The sequence below is a fragment of the Elephantulus edwardii genome, unplaced genomic scaffold, assembly GCF_000299155.1.
Source record: "Elephantulus edwardii isolate Elephantulus edwardi_28Jun2011 unplaced genomic scaffold, EleEdw1.0 scaffold00129, whole genome shotgun sequence".
NCBI lineage: Eukaryota > Metazoa > Chordata > Mammalia > Macroscelidea > Macroscelididae > Elephantulus > Elephantulus edwardii.
In genome coordinates, this window is record NW_006399879.1 from 481,392 (window position 1) to 500,639 (window position 19,248).

Sequence of the window (19,248 nt, forward strand, 5' to 3'; positions counted from 1 at the left end):
CGATTGGCACAGGACAGAGCGGAGTTTAGGGCTGTTGTACATAGGGTCGCTATGAGTCGCAGGCGACTCGACGGCACATAATAACAACAACAACAACATATACATATGGAGAGAGAGAGAAAATGTTGTTGTTGTTGTTGTTGTGTGCAGTCCAGTGGGAACCGACCCATAGCTGACCCTCCGGTGGGTTTTCAGAGGCAGTTAACTACACGGGAGGAGATTACCTATCCTTCTCCTGCTCATATGTACAATCTCATAGGCGACTCAATGGCGCATAACAACAACATTATATTTCTAGGGAAAAATAGATATTGCTTCACACATTTTGGTCATGGTGCCAGAATAGGCTATTCCTTGGAGAGAGACATCATGCTTGGAAAGGTGGATGGTTGATGAAAGAGAGGAAGACTCTCAACCAGGTGGATTGACACAGTGACTGCTGCAATGGGCTGTGGTGTGTCAGGAAGTGTGAGGATGGCACGGAGAAGATAGGATTCAGATATGTTGTTCCTGGGTCACTATGAGTTGTACTCAACTAGTCTAATAACAACAATATGTGAGAATCAATTTATCCCAAATCTGAATTTGCTCTGACACTGAACCTTGTGCCGTTGGGGTCTCAAATGCCATAATGCAACAACTGTGCCACAGGCGTGCCAAACACCATAATGTACCCATCATGGACAGTGTTTGGTGGAGCTCCCAGATTGGTTCAGGTTTGGAAGCAGGAGTGGCATCCACTTCCTACACCACATGCCTCTGGAAACTCTATGAACTTGGAAAAAAGACAATCGTTTTAGAAAGACTTCAGGAATTTTGTTGATAGATGATAGATAGATAGATAGATAGATAGATAGATAGATAGATAGATATAGATAGATGATATAGATATGATGTAGATGTAGATAGATCGATAAAGACATAGATGTAAATATGAATATGGATATAGGTATAGGTATAGATAGATATATAGATACAGACACAGACACAGATACAGATATAGATGATATAGATGGCCCTTGTATTTAAAAGTTGGTTGGTCCTAGGGGCTTAGCGTTATTTTATTTTGAAGGAACATTCTTCCAATTTGAACAGCACGCCTCTGTCAATTTGCTGCACTGAGGTAATCTGGGTTTGCTGTGATGCTGAATCTTGTGTCTTGTGCCATAGAGGGGGGTGAAATGCCATAACAGCTGTCCACAGTGTACAGTGTTTGGTGAAGCTCCCAATTTAAGACAGGTTTGGAAGCAGGAGTTGCATCCACTTCCTAAACCACATGTCTCTGGAAACTCTGTGATCTTTGATAAATGATAATAGTTCTAGAAAAACTTCAGGACGTTTGTTCATAGGGTCACTATGAGTCGTGCTCGACGCGAAGGCAATCAACATTTGGTAAAAGTAAAAACAAGACTATCTTCTGCAGAAGGTTAAGAACTGCAGGCTTCAGTATGGATTGAGGCCCAATATCAAGAAAACAAAGATTCTCACCACTGGGCCAATTGGCAGGATCAGGATGGATGAAGAGATTAAAATTGTTCACAGCTTTAGTTTGCTTGGCTCCACAGTCAACACTCTTGGCACTAGCAGCCAGGAAATAAAAAGACGTATTGTGATGGGGAAGTCTGCTGTTAGGGACCTCTCTAAAGTACTGAAGAGCAATGGTGTCTCTCTGGAGACTAAGGTGTGCCTTATACAGGCCATGGTCTTTGCCAGGTGTCAGAGAGCTGGACAATGACTAGGGAGGCTAGAAGGAGAAATGATGCCTTTGAGCTATGGTACACTGGAGAAGAGTATTGACTATACCATGGACTGCTAAGAAAATTAACATGTTCATCCTGGAGAGGGTGTTCCTTGGAGGCAAGGATTCTGAGGCTCCATCTTACATACTTTGGACATATTGCAAGGAGAGACCAGTCCTTGGAGAGGAACATCATGCTTGGGAGGGTAAAGTGACAGCACAGGAGAGGAAAACCCTCAATGAGATGGATAGATTTATTGATTAGGGTAATGGGAGTAGGTGTATCATAGACAGTGAGTTGGCACAGGATAGAGCAGGGTTTAGGGCTCTTGTACGCAGGGTCGCTGTGAGTGGCAGGAGACTCGAGGGCACATGACAACATTTGGTAAAAGTAAAAGCAAGGCCAACAGGGGACACCAGTGTCCGTCTTTCTGAACTCCACGCAAAGGTTCAAATCCAGCTCCCCGAGACTTCTCTCCTTCATTTCTGAAAAGATTCCTGTTGACAAGGATTTTTGGTTTGCTTGGATGCCTGTGGATCAACACCTTTGGATGCATCGGTCAAGAAATCAACGTTCCTGTTGCCCCAGGCAGAAGTCTGCAGCCTAGGAGCTCTTTAAGGTGCTTAAGAGCAAAATGTCACTTTAAAGACTCAGATGTGCCTGACCCAAGACTTGATTGTTCAGTTCTTTACATGCATGTGAAAGTTAGACAGTGACAGGCAAACACTGGAGAAGAACAATACCTCTGAACTGTGGTGCTGGCGAGGGATACTGGATGCGTAAGGCTTGGTAAAAGAACAAGCACGTCTCTCCTGGAGGGAGTGCAGACAGAGAGCTCCTCAGAAGGGGCTGGGGACACACTGTCTCACATGTTTTGAGCTTGTCTGCGGGGCTAGTTAGTCCTGGAGAAGGACTTGGTGTTTAATAAGATCAGCAAAGGAGCACAGGACCCCCGAGGAGATGGATTTGACACACTGAGTGCCATCGTGGTCACACAGAGCTCCGATGGTGAGGATGGCGCAGGACTGAGCCGCCCCTCCCGCTGCTGTCCATGGGCACACTATGAGACACAGCCCAAGCCCAGGTGGAAGATGCTAGGTACACCTGGGAGTGGTGTCATCACCCCACCACCACAGGCCACACTGCAAACAACTGGGGCAATGAAGGGACCTTTCTGCACCGGTGTCCTCACCTGTCACCTTTGAGGTACCTTCCAGCCACCTGGATCCCCATCCAAAGTTTGGACTGAAAGAGCTGAGGACTCAGAAAGTAAGGCACTGGTGCCCCCTGCTGCTCAGGCTCCTCCACTGCAAGCCTCTCCCAGGTGGAGTGAGGACCACTGACTTTCCGATGGAGAGCAGCAGGTGGGATCCACACAGGCGACGCTGTCAGATGGGGCGACTTCTAAACCACTCTGCACACAATCTGCAACGTTTCAGCACGGGTCTGTTTTGATCAAAGCATCCCGGTACTCTGTAACACCAAAAACATTTGGAGTAAGCTAGACTTACACGGATCTCCTTACCTTCATGGCTAAGATTTCACATTCGTCTCATATAGTATGGACGTTGTGAGGCGGGCCCAGTCCTAGGACCAATGCACCCTGCTCGGGAAAGCAGAGGGCCTGGGAAAGAAAGGAAGGCCCTCAACACCCCGTGGCTGCAGCATGTCGGAGATTATGCGGAAGGGACAGGATAGGGCTGGGGTCAGGTCTGTTGTCCTCCGGGTGGTAGGTGACGCAACAGCACCTGACAATAGCAGGGTGCTTTTTGAGCTTTCTCATGCACTCAGACCAGAGTTGTCACAATCACCCAATTACGGTGACACATCTAATCACATGGTGTCAATTACATTTACTGCAAATGCGTGAGGCTCCTGGTGTTCCGTTGTGAGCTGTCATTGCTGTTGTTAAGTGCTGTTAAGTGTAATTCGCCTTATGTGATCCCGTGAACAACCGTTCAGAACCTCAGCCATCCTCACCCTCTCTGTCCTGCTCAAGCCCATTGAAGAGTTAGACAGTCACTGTTTTTGTCAACATACCTGGTGGACAGAGTGTTTGGTGGAGCTCCTCGATTAAAACAAGCTTTAAAGCAGGAGTGGCATCCACTTCCGAAATGGCTTGCTTCCGGAAACTCTATGAACCTGGAGAAAGGACAAAAGTTATACAAGTTATACAAGTGTTCAGGTCTTTCGTTCATAGGGTCACTGTGAGTCGTCTAGGACATGACAGCACCTAACAACAATAATAACAGCTACAAGATTGTAGGAATTAGTATTTGTTCATTTATATCAGCAACCTTTTTGAGAATGATGTAGCAACTAAAGAAAAACCATTGTTAAAAACCCCAAACCCAATACTGACGAGCCAATGCTCCGCAACCCTCCAGAGGCTGTACCGTTCACGGAGGTGACCACTCATCTCTCTCCCAGGAGCCCCTGTGGACTCAAACCACTCACCTTTTATCAGAGATGTGGTTTGGCTTTGTGGGCTGGCTGGTTGGTTGGTTGGTTGGTTGGTTGGTTGGTTGGTTGGTTCGTTCGTTCGTTCGTTCGTTTTGCCTGTGTTTAAACCAATGACTCTTGTATACATTTTCATCCAGTTATCTTTTTTAGAAATTACCAATGTTGACTTGGGAGCTCTGGTGGCCGAGTGATAAGAAGCAGTGCTGCAATCCTGAAGTTCGAATCCACCAGTTGCTCCACTGGAGAGGAATTGGGTCACCTCCTCCTGTGTGATTAACTGCCTCTGAAAACCCACTGGAGGGTCAGCTATGGCTCGGTCCTAACCCAGAAGCAGACAAAAACGTTCATGTGTGGCTCTTGATTACCATGTGCTATTGAAACAGAAAGTGGGGACTTTATGGCTCAGAAATTTACTTTCTCACAGTCTGGGAGACCAAAGGTCCAGATCAGAGGGTCACCTCTGTGCATTTCACCCCCTGTTCTGGCATCTGCTAGTGACAGTGACTCTTTTGTATCCCCTGGACTCTCTCTCCCCCTGAATGTGTCTCTGCGTCTCTTTTTCTCTTTTACAGCTCAGAGGTGATTGGATCTGAGGCCCGTCCTGCACCGGTATGACTGCATTAACCTTGTAGAGACCTGTGGGGCACAGAGTGCTGCCTATGTCTCCCATCTCTGGGGTTTAGTAGAAAGCTGCTATCTCACATTTAGTGTATACTGCCATCTCATGGGGGACCAGAGTCTACATGAATCTGAAAAATGTGGGACTCACGACCCCCTCCCCCAACCTCCAGGGGCCCCTTGGGACTCAGGTATCCCACTAATTGTATAAAAATCTATATTCATTCCCAATTTTTGTTTTTTCATTCTAAATGTCTGTAGTTACTGAAAGCACAGCTCCATCAAAACTTTCAAGGCAGAAAGGAATTCTACCTTGAAAGGTTAACACTGGACAAAAACCTCTCCTTGTGAACAGGATTGCTTCCACAATGTCCCAAATCTCACAGCCGTTTCCATCACGTCAATTCCGGGCATGGTGACCCTGATGGGGGTTTCCAAAGTGTGAATCTTCACGGGAGATTGCCTCATCTTCCTCCCATGGGGCAGATGGTGGGTTCAAGTTCCCAACCTTTCCATTAGCAAGACACAAGTGCCAGGGCTTGGACCTCAGCCCATGCTGTGAACTGACACAGTTCAAGCCCTGACAGCCCGGTTCATTCACCTTTCACTCTCGTGTCATAGTCCAATGCAGGAATACTCCATAATGTGCCTGTTTGCATCCTTAATTGATGGCCAGTTAGGCGCTTTTAAGCATTTCCTAAGTACTAGCATGGCTAAGGTGCACCTGATACAGGCCGTGGTTTTTGCAATCACTTGTTATGCATCAGAGAGTTGGACAATGACTAGGGAGGGTAGAAGGAGAATTGACGCCTTTGAGCTGTGGTGCTGGAGAAGAGTATTGAATGTACCATGGACTGCCAAGAAAACAAACAGATTCATCCTAGAGAGGGTTAAACCAGGCTGCTCCTTGGAGGCAAGGATTCTGGGGCTTCGCCTGACATACTTTGGACATGTTGTAAGGAGAGACAGGTCTTTAGAGAGGGACATCATGCTTGGGAGGGTGGAGGGACAGCGCAGGAGGGGAAGACCCTCTATGAGGTGGATTGATTCAGTGACTGGAGTAATCGGGATGGGTGTGTCAGAGGCAATGAGATTGGCACAGGATAGAGCACGGTTTAGGGCTGTTTTACATAGGGTCGCTATGAGTCGCAAATGACTCGACGGCACATAACAACAACAACAACAACAGCGTGGCTACAGTGAACATTCTGGAACGTGTCTTCACGTCTTCTCGAATATCTGATGCTATTTCTGGAGAACAGCCCAAAGAGTGGACTTGCTGGACCCTGAGGAACGTGCCACGGAAAGGAAGACCGTCAAGGAGATGGGCGGACACGGGGACGGCAGTGATGAGCTCGAGTGATCTGGGGAGGATGAGGACGGCACAGGGCAGGACGGTCAGATCTGTGCAAAGGTTGCTGTGAGTCATACTCGACTCCACGGCACCTAACAACAACAGCAGCAGCAAAGAGGGTGCAGCTCTGGGCCAGGTGGATGTGTCCAGGGCTCTCAGCTGGATTATTCCCATTCGCTCTCCCACCACTGCATGTGTGTGAGTCCTTCCTTTCCCAGTTTGCCAATCCTTGTCTATGTGAAGGGTGTGAAATGGGATCTGATTATTATTCCGACTTTCTTGTTTCACAGCCCTGAGGCCTGAACACTCAGCTCCCTCGCTCATTGCCATCAAGTCAGGACTGACCCACCGCTGACCCTCCCAGAGATTTTCAGAGGAATTGCACAGGATATCACCCACCATACTCCCTTGGAGCAGCTGGTGGATTCGAACCACCTGCCTTTGGGGTAGCAGCACAACACCTTACCTGCTGGGCCACCAGGCCTGGGCTGTTGCACAGGCTTTCAATTTTTATGAAGTGCCATGCATGTTACTGTGAAGGGTCAGTCCTTGAAGAACGACATTATATTCAGTAAAGTAAGAGGTCAGTGAGTGAAAAAGGAAGACGCTCAGTGAGATGGACTCACAGTGGCTGCGGCGGTGGGGACCCAGGGGCCATGGTGAGGACAGCACCGGAGTGAGCAGGGTTACCTTCTACTGTACAAAGAATTGCTGTGGGTTGGAAATATCTCAGCCACAAAAGGACAAATACTGCATAGTACCACTGTTATAAAGCAGGTCTGACAGGAGGGATTGGGAGGAGAATAGGATAAAAGGGGATAAATAATGAACATTGATTGCACTGGAACAGATAAAGGAAAGAACTGTTGAATATATGATTAGGCATTGTACATATGACAGCCGCCCAGAATAAGAGGTGCATTTCAAAGAGGATGGGGGTTGGGGGGAGGGAGGTAACTGTGTGGCAATGAATGTTTAACAAAAAAAAAGTAAACTGGGGAGGGAGAAGGGAGGACCAGGGGCTAAAAATGTGCAACAGTGAATGAATAAAAATTTAACTTTTCTGTAAACTTTTGTTAAAATCACAATTAAAATAAAAAATTGTATTAAGAAGAAAATACTCTGACAGAACCTAGCAATAGCACTGCACTGTAAGATAATGAATTTTCTTTGCTGGGTGGTATTAATAAGTTCGGAATTCTCTATATATGTATCAATCATAAAACTATAGTTAATTTTCTTCAGCCTGCAAAACTAGTTACTTAGCCTCCAAATTCTCTGTTTCCTCTCTTTAGTCATGTAGAGTAGTTTGATCTGTTTACCAGGAGAGGAAATGCCTCTATCCTAGATCCTGGTGAGGCTGGCTCTCCAGTCATATGTAAATTGTATCTTAACCTGCCTATTTACCAGGAAGAGAACTGTGTGTTCTTTCCAGATGTAGAAATTACCTTTTTTTTCCTAACACAAGTGCATTGTTAAATGAGCTAGAGTCTCACCCTAGTATAAAATCTGATGACCACTCCCAGACGGAGAGACAGTCTTGGAGGTGACTCGCTGTCTCCCAGATCTGCGTAATAAAGTGCTTATGGATACTACAATCCATTTGTTTTACTGGCAATTGACTACGGAAAGAACCCCTTGTGTTCAGTAACACAAATGCTCAGTTACACGTAGCTAAAAGTCTCCTAGGGGAACAGCCATCCTGACTCCTGGTGTAGTTCACATTGTTGTGTTTCATTTTCTTGTGTTTCGCTCAGCTGTGGTTGTGTTTTTACAAACTGAAACATCATCTCACACACTTCGGGCATGTGGTCAAGAGGGGCTAGTCCTTGGGGACAAGACATCCTGCTGAGACAGATGGGGGTCAGAGGAGAAGACCCTCAACAAGGCAGCCAGTGGCTGTAAGAAGGGGCTGGGGCGTCTCCTCCAGGACGACTCACACCCTCACAAACCCACAAGGGGCCCTGAGTCAGAACCCACTCGACTCGCAGGCACTGAGCTTGAGCTGTTTGGGATCTCTTTTTTATTTAAAACCAAAACACACTTAAACATTTTTATTTTGGTCTTCAAACAGCAAACTGTATACTTTTCTCCTAAGATCATCATAATAAACTTATAAACGTTGGCATTTACAATTTATCTCAAAACATTTCCCTGTAACGGGAAACTTAGCATTACAGAATTTCAAGATTAGAAAGGGGTTTTGTTGTTTGTTTGTTTTTTTAATCCATTTTGTTGCCTTTATAAAACAAAACAGTCAAGGAAATCCACTCACACTTCAGGTCCTTCTCCAGGAACCAGCATGGTTGTATCATTTCCACTGGGCAGAATCTAATTTAGTAGTTCTTCTTCCTTCTGATGTGATCTCAAACTCAGTGACATCTTCCAAGGCAATACTGAGAGTCATCAAAACCTAGAAGCGTACCAACAACTTCCTTCTCACTCTCATCACAATATGATTCCTTGGTCCTTTAACCTTTGCCCACTAGTTCCAGTGGCAGCAGCTGCCAAGGGTTGGAGGCTACACCGGAAGTGGCCTGCAAGTTTTTTGTTCTCTTAAAGAACAAAATACCATTAACGCATGGTTATTTCTTTTGGATAGTCATTTACATAAAGCAAACAGTTACACATACACATGAGAGAATGAATCTAATCATAGAACATTTTCTTGATAAAATATAATCTAGCATTAAAAATATATTTACAAGTTCAAGAAACGTGGAGGCCACTTTAATCTGTACTGTTAAGGTATTATGTCCTACAATCCTTAACATGTATGATAACGGCAATACAAAGAATTGTTTTGCATCAAAATGGTTCAAAGAAATACGGCAAAATATTTAAAAGTATTGCTTTAATAATGAAATCATGGGCAATTTTTCCTCCTCCTCAAGTTTTCTACTCTTCAAATATGTCCAAATTTTCTATAATAAACATACATTGATTTATAGTGAGAAAAGAGTAAATCTTATTTTTAAAGACTTCAAAATGATTACAATAAAAGCATGCAAAAATTTCAGGTAAGGAATATCTTTATTTTGGTCCATTTCTAAATGTCCTCCCATACAAAAAACATTACTGGATTAAAAAATTAAACATACTCCAAAACTACAAGAATCAAGCATGATTATGTCTACCTTCATCAGCTCTGGGGGTGGGAGTTGTTGTTGTCATTGTTACTACGTGCTATCGAGTCCAAATCAGCACAGACCTGGCCGTCCAGTGGGTTTGCAGATGCAGTAAATCTCATGGGAGAAGTTTGTCCATGTTTCTCCCTCAGAGCACCTAGTGGATTTGAACCAAGTGCCTTTGGGTTGGCAGCGCATAGGATCAGTGGTGGTTCAGTGGTAGAACTCTCCTCTTCCATGCAGAAGACCCTGGTTTCAATTCCAGCCAATGCTTTTATGCACAGCCAGTGGCAAGAAGGTGCACTGCAATCCCAATGGCACATGGTTCAAGGCCACCAGCTGCTCCACAGGAGAAGGATGGACAATCTCCTTCCATGTGACTAACTGCCTCTGAAAGCCTGCCAGAGGGTCAGCTACGGGGGAGTTCCAACTCCACAGTACACAACAACAACAACCACCTGTAGCTATGATGCTAAACATGTGTCAGTGGAGCTTCCAGAGGGAGAGAGACTAGAGGGAAAGGCCTGGCAAACCCACGTCTGAAAAGTAATCCAATGAAAATGCTTTGGGTCACAATAGAAGACTGTTGGATGTAGATAGAGACCAGGGAGAAAGGTCTGGCAAATACACTTATGAAAATTATTGTCTGAGATGAAAATTTTATTTTAAAAGAAAATTATTGTCTGAGATAGTGATATAGTCCTGGGAAACAAAGACTAGGAAGAAAGGCCTGGCAATCTATAAAATCAGTTCACAAAGACCCTATGGATCCATGGTGTCCTCTTAGGGTCACCACAAGGCACGGGGTCAGCTCCAGGACAGTGACCAGCAGCAACATTGCAGACTGTCAGGAAAGGGCCATGGGTAGTTTTGTGATATATTGCCAAGAGGAAATGTTTTTATGAAAAACAAGCTGGACGGACCTTCTCACCTTAGTGTCACATTATCCTAAGAGAGGCCCTTGGCTTACAGATTAATCAGGGGCTGAGGAGAACGCACTAGGCAAGAACAGAGTCACCTCTTCAAAGGTCAGGGCAGCCCCTTGCACACAAAGGTGGCCCTTCTCATCTTCCTGAGGCCCTGTTTGCCCAGCCTGGCTGTCTCCATGGGCCTCCCCTGGCCGCTCCCAGCTCCCAGTCTTTCACGTGGACACATCTAGGTCTTACAGTAGACCTCAAAGAGGGAGGCAGCTGCGTGCATGCGGTAGAAAATGGAGAAGGGCATGGCCAGGTTGACCACGATGATCCAAGGTTCAAAGCCAAACACAATCTCCTCCAGCCCGTTGTCATACTCCGGGCGGCAGCCGAAGGCCGGGGGGATCCACAGCTGTAAGACAAGGGGACACATCCCAGCTTGGTCACTTCCTCCTGGCAGCGTCCCAGCACCCAGGAGCCTCTCTCAACCCCGGCCCCAGCTCAGCTCACCTTGGCCAGGTGAGGCCATTACACCTGTCTCAGCATCTCACAGTATTTCTTAGCCCCAGGGACCCAGCACACCCACTGGGACCACCATACTCACTTACCCAGTTGGTGCCAGATGAGCACTCCAAATACATCCCGTTCTCTCCATCCCCATAGCCCTCACCCCAGCCAGGCCTCAGCGTCCCTCAGTGTTGCAGTGTCCCTTAACCATCCCTCCTCCTCCACCAGGACCCCATAGTATGTGTGAAATATCAAGCACAATCTAATCTGTCACTCCCCTGCCCATGGCTTCCCATTGCCCTCAGGATAAAACTGCAGACCTGCAGTCTTCTGGCCTGTCCACTGCACCCTCCTCCCTCCTCAGACCTTCCTCCAGCCTCCTTGGGCTGCTGGCCCCGAGCTTCCCCCACCCTCCTCTTTCCCCTCACTGCTTTCTCTTCAGGAAAGCCCCTCCTGCCTCCTCCGCACAGTCCTGCTTTTCCCCAAGGCTTTGCAGGAAGCCCTCCTTGTTCTGAAAGTCCTTCCACGTTCTCACCATCCTCTGGGCTTGTCTCTGGTCACTCACTGCCAAAGACTGGAACCATCGAGCTAGTTCCACAGAGAGCTCACCTCTCAGCATGGGCCCTTTGTGATGATTGGGGAATCGGGAATCAATGCTTTATGAGGTATCCCCTCTAACAGATGAACCCACTTGAAGCTCGGAAATGTAATTTTTTTTCCAGGGCCGCTCGGGGAGCTTTGGGGTCCCTGTGACTCCTCTTTGTGTGCTCTTTCCACATGTTCATAGGGTCAGCTGAGGAAGAGGCTGCAGGAGGCCACATGATGCCTGGGCTGGGTCTGAACTTGGGACGTCTGGCTCCAAAAGGCTCCAGGCTTCATCGATCAGGGGGAGGCATGGGACATCCTGCACCGGGTTCCTGCTAGTCGCGGACACTGTGGGCCATGCCACATATCACCGGACTGTGCCTGTGACTCTGCCCCCCACATGTGGCCAGTGGGGGTGGCCACTTGGTGACTGCACTTGCCTTTGAGCACCAGCCTAGGTGCCTGGAGACACAGCCACGTGGGTGGACCGCGTGGGCAAGTGAGGGCTGTGGTCTGATTTCCCACCTGTCCTCCGTGTGAGAATGCCAGGCCAGGCCCATCGACATCCAACTGTGCAGGAGAGTGGTCACCTGCATCCATTCACGTCACCTGCTGATGAAGTTAATCTCTCCAAACCTCAGTTTTGTCGTCTCTAATATTGGGAAATAACTCCCATCTCATCATGTTACTTGGATGTACAATCAACTTGCAGGCAAGAAACCAAACATGTGGCGGTGGGCACATCTGCGGCCAAGAACCTCTTTCAAGTAGTAAAGAGTAAGGGTGTCTCTTTGAGGACTAAGGTACACCTGATCCAGGGTATTTGCAATTGTTTCCTCTGCATGTGAAAGTCAGGGGGGGGAAGACCAAAGAATTGATGCTTTTGCTTTTGACGTTGGCAGAGTATTGAGGATACCATGGTCTGCCAAAAGAACAAATAACTGGCTCAGACGTGCAGCAAGGATGCTCTTCAGAAGCAAGGACGGTAAGACTTCATCTCACATATTTTGGGTATGTCGTTAGGAAAGGCAAGTCCCTGGAGAAGGACATCACACTTAGAAAAGTGGAGCAGTTACAAAGAGGAACCCCTTCAAGAAGACAGAGTAACACAGTAGCTGTGACAATGGGCTCAAAGCTGCAGGGATGGCACAGGTGGGGCAGGGTTACTTTCTGCCATACACAGGGTCACTATGGGCCGGAACAGACTTGATGGTCCCACCCAACCACAAAGGGGAAATCACATGGCAAGGAGCTAGCGAGGTTGCTTTATATTTAAAGACTATGGTCAGCTACACCTTAGTCTTTAAAGTGATATCCTTGCTCTTTGGCCTTTTAAAAGAGGTTCTTGAAAGCAGACTTGCCCATTGCCACTTGTTAATGGATTTCTTGGCTGCTGCCACCGTAGGCATTGATCCAAGTCAATGACCAAGTCAAGGAACTCACACCTCACCTTCATCCAATAACCCCCAGAATTGTACCAACACCAACACAAGTGACCTCAGAGTCAAGTTCTCTCGGCCCAGCTGAGTCCTGACGTGGTGACATCTGGCTCAGCCTCTCTTGCTTCAGTCCTGGCCCGTGGCAAATGCGACAGAGTAGATGTTGTGGTCTGGAGTTGTTCAGTCTTGGGGTGATTTCTCTCACAGTTGTCGGTGACTAATACACATGGTTTTGTGGATGTCAGCACACGGCTCACTCCGTGGTTCACGTCTCCATCCTTCTGAGTTCTCGACGTTCTATGATGCTGAGAGGTTTCCCAGCAACGATGCAACTGGTTCTCCCATCCTCTCCACTATCTCCTCCTCCTCTGCTCAGCCTCTGTCTTCTGGCTGCTCCCAGGGTTCATTCTCGGGACCCCTTCTCCTCACTATATCCACGATCCCTGGATGATCTCCCCCAGCTCCCGGGGGTAAGCACCAGCCACAGGCCTAAGGCTTCCGTATTGAAATCTCCAGCCTGACCCGGTCCGAAACTTCACAGCCACTGAGTCAACTCGGACTCACGGTTGCCCAGTGTTACAGAGCAGAACCGACCCAACGGGTCTTCCTGGCAGCGGTTTTCATAGAAGCCGAAAACCAGGTCTTTCTTCCATGGTATCCTGGCAGGGGGCCAATCTTCCAACCTTATGGTTAGTTGTTTTCTGGTTTGTTTGGTTTTTTTTATTTTATTTTAATTCTTATTATTAACTTTAGTGAAAATTTACAGAGACTTTGTGTTTCCATCCATTCGTTGTTGCACTTTTCAGCTACGACTCAACATGTCAACGGACCACGAATCTGAAGCGGCTCCTGCTCCGTCTGTAACAATCTCCACCTTGCCCGAGCCCTTGAGTACAGTCTCCACGTTCATCCGTCTGGTTCAGGGGCTTCCTCTCTTTCACGACCCCTTCACCTGTCACACACAAAGTAGGTGAAGCCTCGTCTCACATATTTCAGGCACGTTGCTAGGAGAGGTTCCTCGTTGGAGAGGGACATCATGCTAGGAAAGGTGAATGGCTGGCAAAAGAGAGGAAGACCCTCAACCAGATGGACTGACACAGTGACTGCAGCCGTGGCCTCAGTGTGTCAGAAATTGTGAGGATGGCGCCGGATAGGACGGGGGTTCAGATCTGTAGTTCATGTGCTCAGCCCGACAGCACCTAACCACCACCACCACCACCTTTCCCATATGGAGTCTTTGTCCCAGGGCTTGTCCCCTCTGACAACATACCTGAAGAAGGTGAGATGAAGTTCCCTCATCCTTCTCTCTGTTAGTAACTGAGAGTTAACCATCTCCACCACCCAGCAACCCTCCAGCCCAGTCCACCCACCTCTTCACACGAGACAAGCTCACTCCCTCCAGCTTCATCCATCTCACTGGTACCTGAGATCTAAAACGCCTTCCCCATTTGCCTCTCTTGGTAGCAGCTTTATCCACCCAGTCTGGGCAGAAGTCTACATGCCATCTTGGCTTTCCCTCTAACTCTCCCCACCCTCTCCCCTGCCATCCAGCTGACCAGCGAGTCTAGATTCTGCAGTCCCCAGATACACCTCAGGCCAGCTGCACCTGTGCAGGCCCCCCGTCCTCTCAGCTGGAGCATCATGGGAGCCAGGGCAAGGTTACCCAATAAGCAAGCACCCAGTGGAACCTTTCCACAGACCTGCAGTGCACAGTTTCACCTGTGCCCGCCACATCAAAGGTGTGAAATTGTCACTGTAGACTAACAGGTAAACACAATTAAGTCTGTGTGTGCCTTGCTCAATGCTAGCTTGTATGTACTACGTTTACTGCTCAAGCTGCTCTAAGTCTCCTACCTGGTCAACAACCCTTAATTGTCCCCATGCGAAACATACACAAACAAACAGGAAGTTGTCAGAACACAAGGAAACACTGCATGGTTCAAAGTTAGAAAAGGTGTACATCAGGGATGCTTCCTACCTCCACGCCTTTTCAATCTATATGCAGAACAGAACATTCAGGAGGTTGGACTTTATGAGGCAGAAAGGGGCATCAGGATTGGAGGAAGACTGGTTAACAACCTGAACTATGCAGATGACACACAACTCTGCTCGCTGAAACTCAGGAAAACCTGATGCATTTGCTGGAAAAGGTGAAGGACGACAGTCTTCAATATGGATTGAAGCTCAACATCAAGAAAACAAAGATTCTCACCACTGGGCCAATGGCAGCATCACGATAAAGAAGAGATTTAGAGTCCCAGCTTCAGTTTGCTTGGCTCCACAATCAACACTCTCCGTACACTTGGAGCCAGGAAATTAAAAGCTGAAATGCACTGTGAAAGTCTGCTGTCAGGGACCTCTCCAGAGTACTGGGGAGCAACGATGTCAGTCTAGAGACTAAGGTGCACCTGATCCAAGCCATGGTCTTCGCAGTTACTTGCTGTGCATCAGAGAGCTGGGCAATGACTAAGGATGACAGAAGAAAGATTGACGCCTTTGAGCTGTGGTACTGAAGGAGAGTATTGAACATACCATGGCCTGCCAAGAGAACAAACATATCTGTCCTGGAGAGGATGAAACCAAGCTGCTCTCCTTAGAAGCAAGGATTTTGAAGTTCCATCTCACATATCATGGGCATGTTGCCAGGAGGGACCAGTCCTTAGAGTAGGACATCATACTTGGAAGGATGGAGAGACAGAGCAGGAGAGGAAGACCCCAGATGAGATGGATTGACAGTCACTGGGGGGGGGGGGAGGTTTGTCAGAGACAGTGAGATTGGCTCAGGATAGGACAGGGTTCAGAGCTACTGTGCATAGGGTCGCTACAAGTTGCAAGCGACTCAACGGCACATAACAACCACCAAAGTTTGGAGGTTCAAACTCAGCCAGGAACACCATGGAAGAAAAGCCTGGTGACCAGCTTCTGTGAAGACATCTGCCAAGAAAATCCTACTCTGGGCCACATGGGGTCACGAGGATTGGAACTGACTCCGTGACAACACCCATTCTCCACTCAGCAGCCACATTAAATGTGTGTAGAAATCTAGTGACGACCACTGCTTGTTAAACTCAAGTCTTTCCAGCATGTTTAAAATGCAATCTAAACTTCCCTACTGAGCTATAAAATCTGTCACTTTATCTCTTCTAAGCCATTTCCTCATAACTTCCTTCTAGCTCACACTGCCCTATTCTCTTCCTTACATGTGACAAGCTCACTTCCACCTGGAATTTCCTCCTGCTGTGTCCTCCCCATGGGCCACTCATGGGAAGCCCCTTCCTATCCGCCAGCTCTCAGCTCTAACTCAGAGTAATCCTCTGTCGCGTCAGCATCACCACTCCAGAGCTTTCTCTCTCTCTCTCTCTCTCTCTCTCTCTCTCTCTCTCTCTCTCTCTCCTCCCTCCCTCCCTTTCTTTCTCTCCCCACCCCCGCACCCATCCTCCTTTTTTTAATTCTCTGGGCATCACTTCTGATGTAAGGTGACCTTCTTTCATGAAGGCTCCTTACCAGTCTTGACACCTGGTTTGTAAGCCCAGGGAGAACAAGACCAGAGTTTGTGGTCACTGCCATGTCTTGCTCAAGTCACAACACTGCCCAACCCTTAGGAGACCACAGCAGACACTGCTTCAAGGAGGAGGGAGAACAAATGAGAAGAGGGCACAGCAAAGAAGGGGAGGAAGAAAAGGAGAATATTGGCTCCCTTTCCTGAAAAGAAGGTCTTCATCTCTGCTGTTAGAGTTACTGCAACTACAGGCAGCTCTTGGGGGAAAGTGCTTCCTGAAGGCAAGGACGGTGAAGCTTCAGCTCACACACTTTGGGCATGCTGTTAGGAAAGGCTCTTCCTTGGAGGACACCATGCTTGGAAAGGTGGAGGGACAACGAAAAAGGGGAAGACCCTCAACCACTCACACGGTGACTGCTGCAACGGGCTCTGCTGTGTCAGACAGAGTGAGGCTGGCACAGGACAGACAGGGCTCAGCTTTGTTGTTCGTAGCATCACTGTGAGTCAAGGTTACTCAATGGCACTTAACAACAACATGCTCATGATGACCCCTTTCCCCAAACCCCAGTGTCCACCCAGCACCCAAACTTCTCTGTCGTCACACCCACCACATTTTACTGCCTCTAGTGCTACATCAGGTGAGACTGGCTCAGGACAGGGAAGGGTTCAGAGCTGCTGTACACAGGGTCGCTATACATCGCAGACAACTCAATGGCACGTAACAACAACATACTATATTGGCTGATATTTTTATTTAAGCCTCTTGCTTAGAATCCACAAGACCTTGGGGAGGGCCTGTGTATTTAAAGTCGGTTGTTATTATATTTTGGAGGAACATTCTTCTAAGCGGTACAGCACCCTTCTGTCAATTCGCTGTACTGAAGTAACTTGGAATTGCTATGATGCTGAAACTTGTGCCACTGGGGTGTCAAATGCTACCACAGTTACCCAAACTGGACAGTATTTGGTGGAGCTCCCACTTTAAGACACGTGTCGAAGCAGGAGTGACATCCACTTCCTATACAACATGCCTTCAGAAACTCTATGAACTTTGATAAGTGTTGATAGCTATAGAAAGGCTTCAGGCCTTTTGTTCATAGGGCCATGACAAGTCGTGATCGACTCGAGGGCAATCAACAAGAACAGCAACAACAACAGTGCTACATCTTACAGAAATGAAGCCAGCATGTTGGTCTGCATCTCCGTTTGAGGGGATTCACCCTCCAGTAGAAGCACACACCATCCTCCATCCACAGCCACTGTGTGTCTGTGGAAGACTGACACCCAGCATCACCCACGGGGTGCAGAGCCACGGTGCTGAGACACGCTAAGGCAACGCCACACCCCAACAGTAACCTGTGATGTCAGACGCCCGACTCCAGAACTGAGACACTTCTGCGGCTTTAAGCACTTGGTGTGTGTCCTTTGCTGACACAGCCCTCGGGAACAGCACAGGTCTTAGAGCAAGGTCAGCCCAGAGTGCTCCTTCAACACAGGAAGTCTGGACTTTGTCTCACTTACGTCAGAAGAAGGGATCACCTTCTGGGGAAAGACATTATCTTGGCAAAGTTACTCACTCACTGCCATCAAGTCAGAACCAGCTCACAGCGGACCCTCCAGTGGCTTTGCAGAGGTGGCCAATGACACTAAAAACAATTCTGCTTTAGAAACAATGAGTCCAGAGGACTAACAAGCCACTCTAGCCTCAATGTCCACAGCCCTGAGACCAGAAGAACTAGATGGTGCCCGGCTGCACTGCTGACCACTTCAAAGGGGCACAGTAGAAAGTCCTCGGGGGGGGGGGGAATAACTCAAAACGTCTGGGGAGCTCTAGTGGTCAAGTAGATAGGAGTTGTGCTGTCAACCCAAAGACAAGTGGTTCAAATCCACCAGCTGCTCCATGGGAGAAAGATGGGCAATCGCCTCGTGTGCTGTTTACAGCTTCTGAAAACCTACTAAAGGTCACCAAAGGTCACTATGGGTCAGTTCTGGCTCGACAGAGCAGAGAAAGTGAATGGAAAATGTGGACCAAAAGTAAAACAAACAAAACAACCAGGCTTATGGTCCAGTGGAGACCAGTGGGACCCACCAGACCCTCCAGAATTGGCTCAAAACTCACTCACCCCACCCCCAACGGTTCAACCTTCAACCAAACAATAGACAGGCTTCTACAGTGAATAACAACTCCAGAGAGGTACTCACTCCTTAGAGCAACCAACCACATAAGGTCATGAGGGCAGTATTTACCCAGGGATAAAGTTCAGAAGGCAATAAGGGGTGGTGGTTGTTGTTTGTTGTTGTTAGGTGCTGTCTAGTTGAGCACTCAAAGCAACCCTATGAACAATGTCCTGTCCTGTACCATCTTCACACTTCCTGACATACTAGAGCCCATTGCTGCAGTCACCATGTCAATTCACCTGGTTGAGGGTCTTCCTCTCCTTCACTGACCCTCCACCCTTCCCAGCACCATGTCCATCTCCAAGGAATAGCCCCTCCCAGCAGCATGCCCGAAGTATGTGAGGTGAAGCCTCATGATCCTCGCCTCCAAAGGAGCACTCTGGCTGCACGTTCTTTCGCTGGTCAGTGGTGTTCAGTGCTCTGCTCGAGCACTACAATTCAAAGGCCTCAATCCTTCTCCTGTCATCCTTATTCATATGTATCCAAGATACATAGAGGGCAGAGAGAGAGGGATTAGTGGAAATGCGAACCCCAGGGAGGAGGTGTGAAGAGTGTGCTTCCATTGCAGGTATTGTAACTAGTGTCATAAAATAAACCGGTGTGGGTTGTTGAATGGAAAACCATAAGAAACTAATTGTAGACTGGTCTATCTTCAGGGTAAAAGAGAACAAAGGCTGGAGTAATAATCACAAGTTGGCCCAAAGGAAACAAAAACTATTAGCTGATATGTCAAACCACAGGGCCCTGGAATCTGTGGGCAAATGAACAGGAAGGAGGGGGCAAAGAAAGGAGGGGGGAGTCATAAAAGAAGAGATAAAACCTTG

General features: G+C 47.8%; 1 protein-coding gene across 1 annotated transcript in view; it reads right to left on the reverse strand.

Moving 5' to 3' along the window:
- The window catches only part of OTOP1 (otopetrin 1), an 89,361-nt gene that overhangs the window by 18,197 nt on the left and 51,916 nt on the right, over positions 1 to 19,248 (reverse strand). The window contains exon 6 of the mRNA XM_006893637.1: positions 10,469 to 10,628. Within this exon, the coding sequence (XP_006893699.1) occupies positions 10,469 to 10,628 (160 nt within the window). The remainder of the gene's footprint in view (positions 1 to 10,468; positions 10,629 to 19,248) is intronic.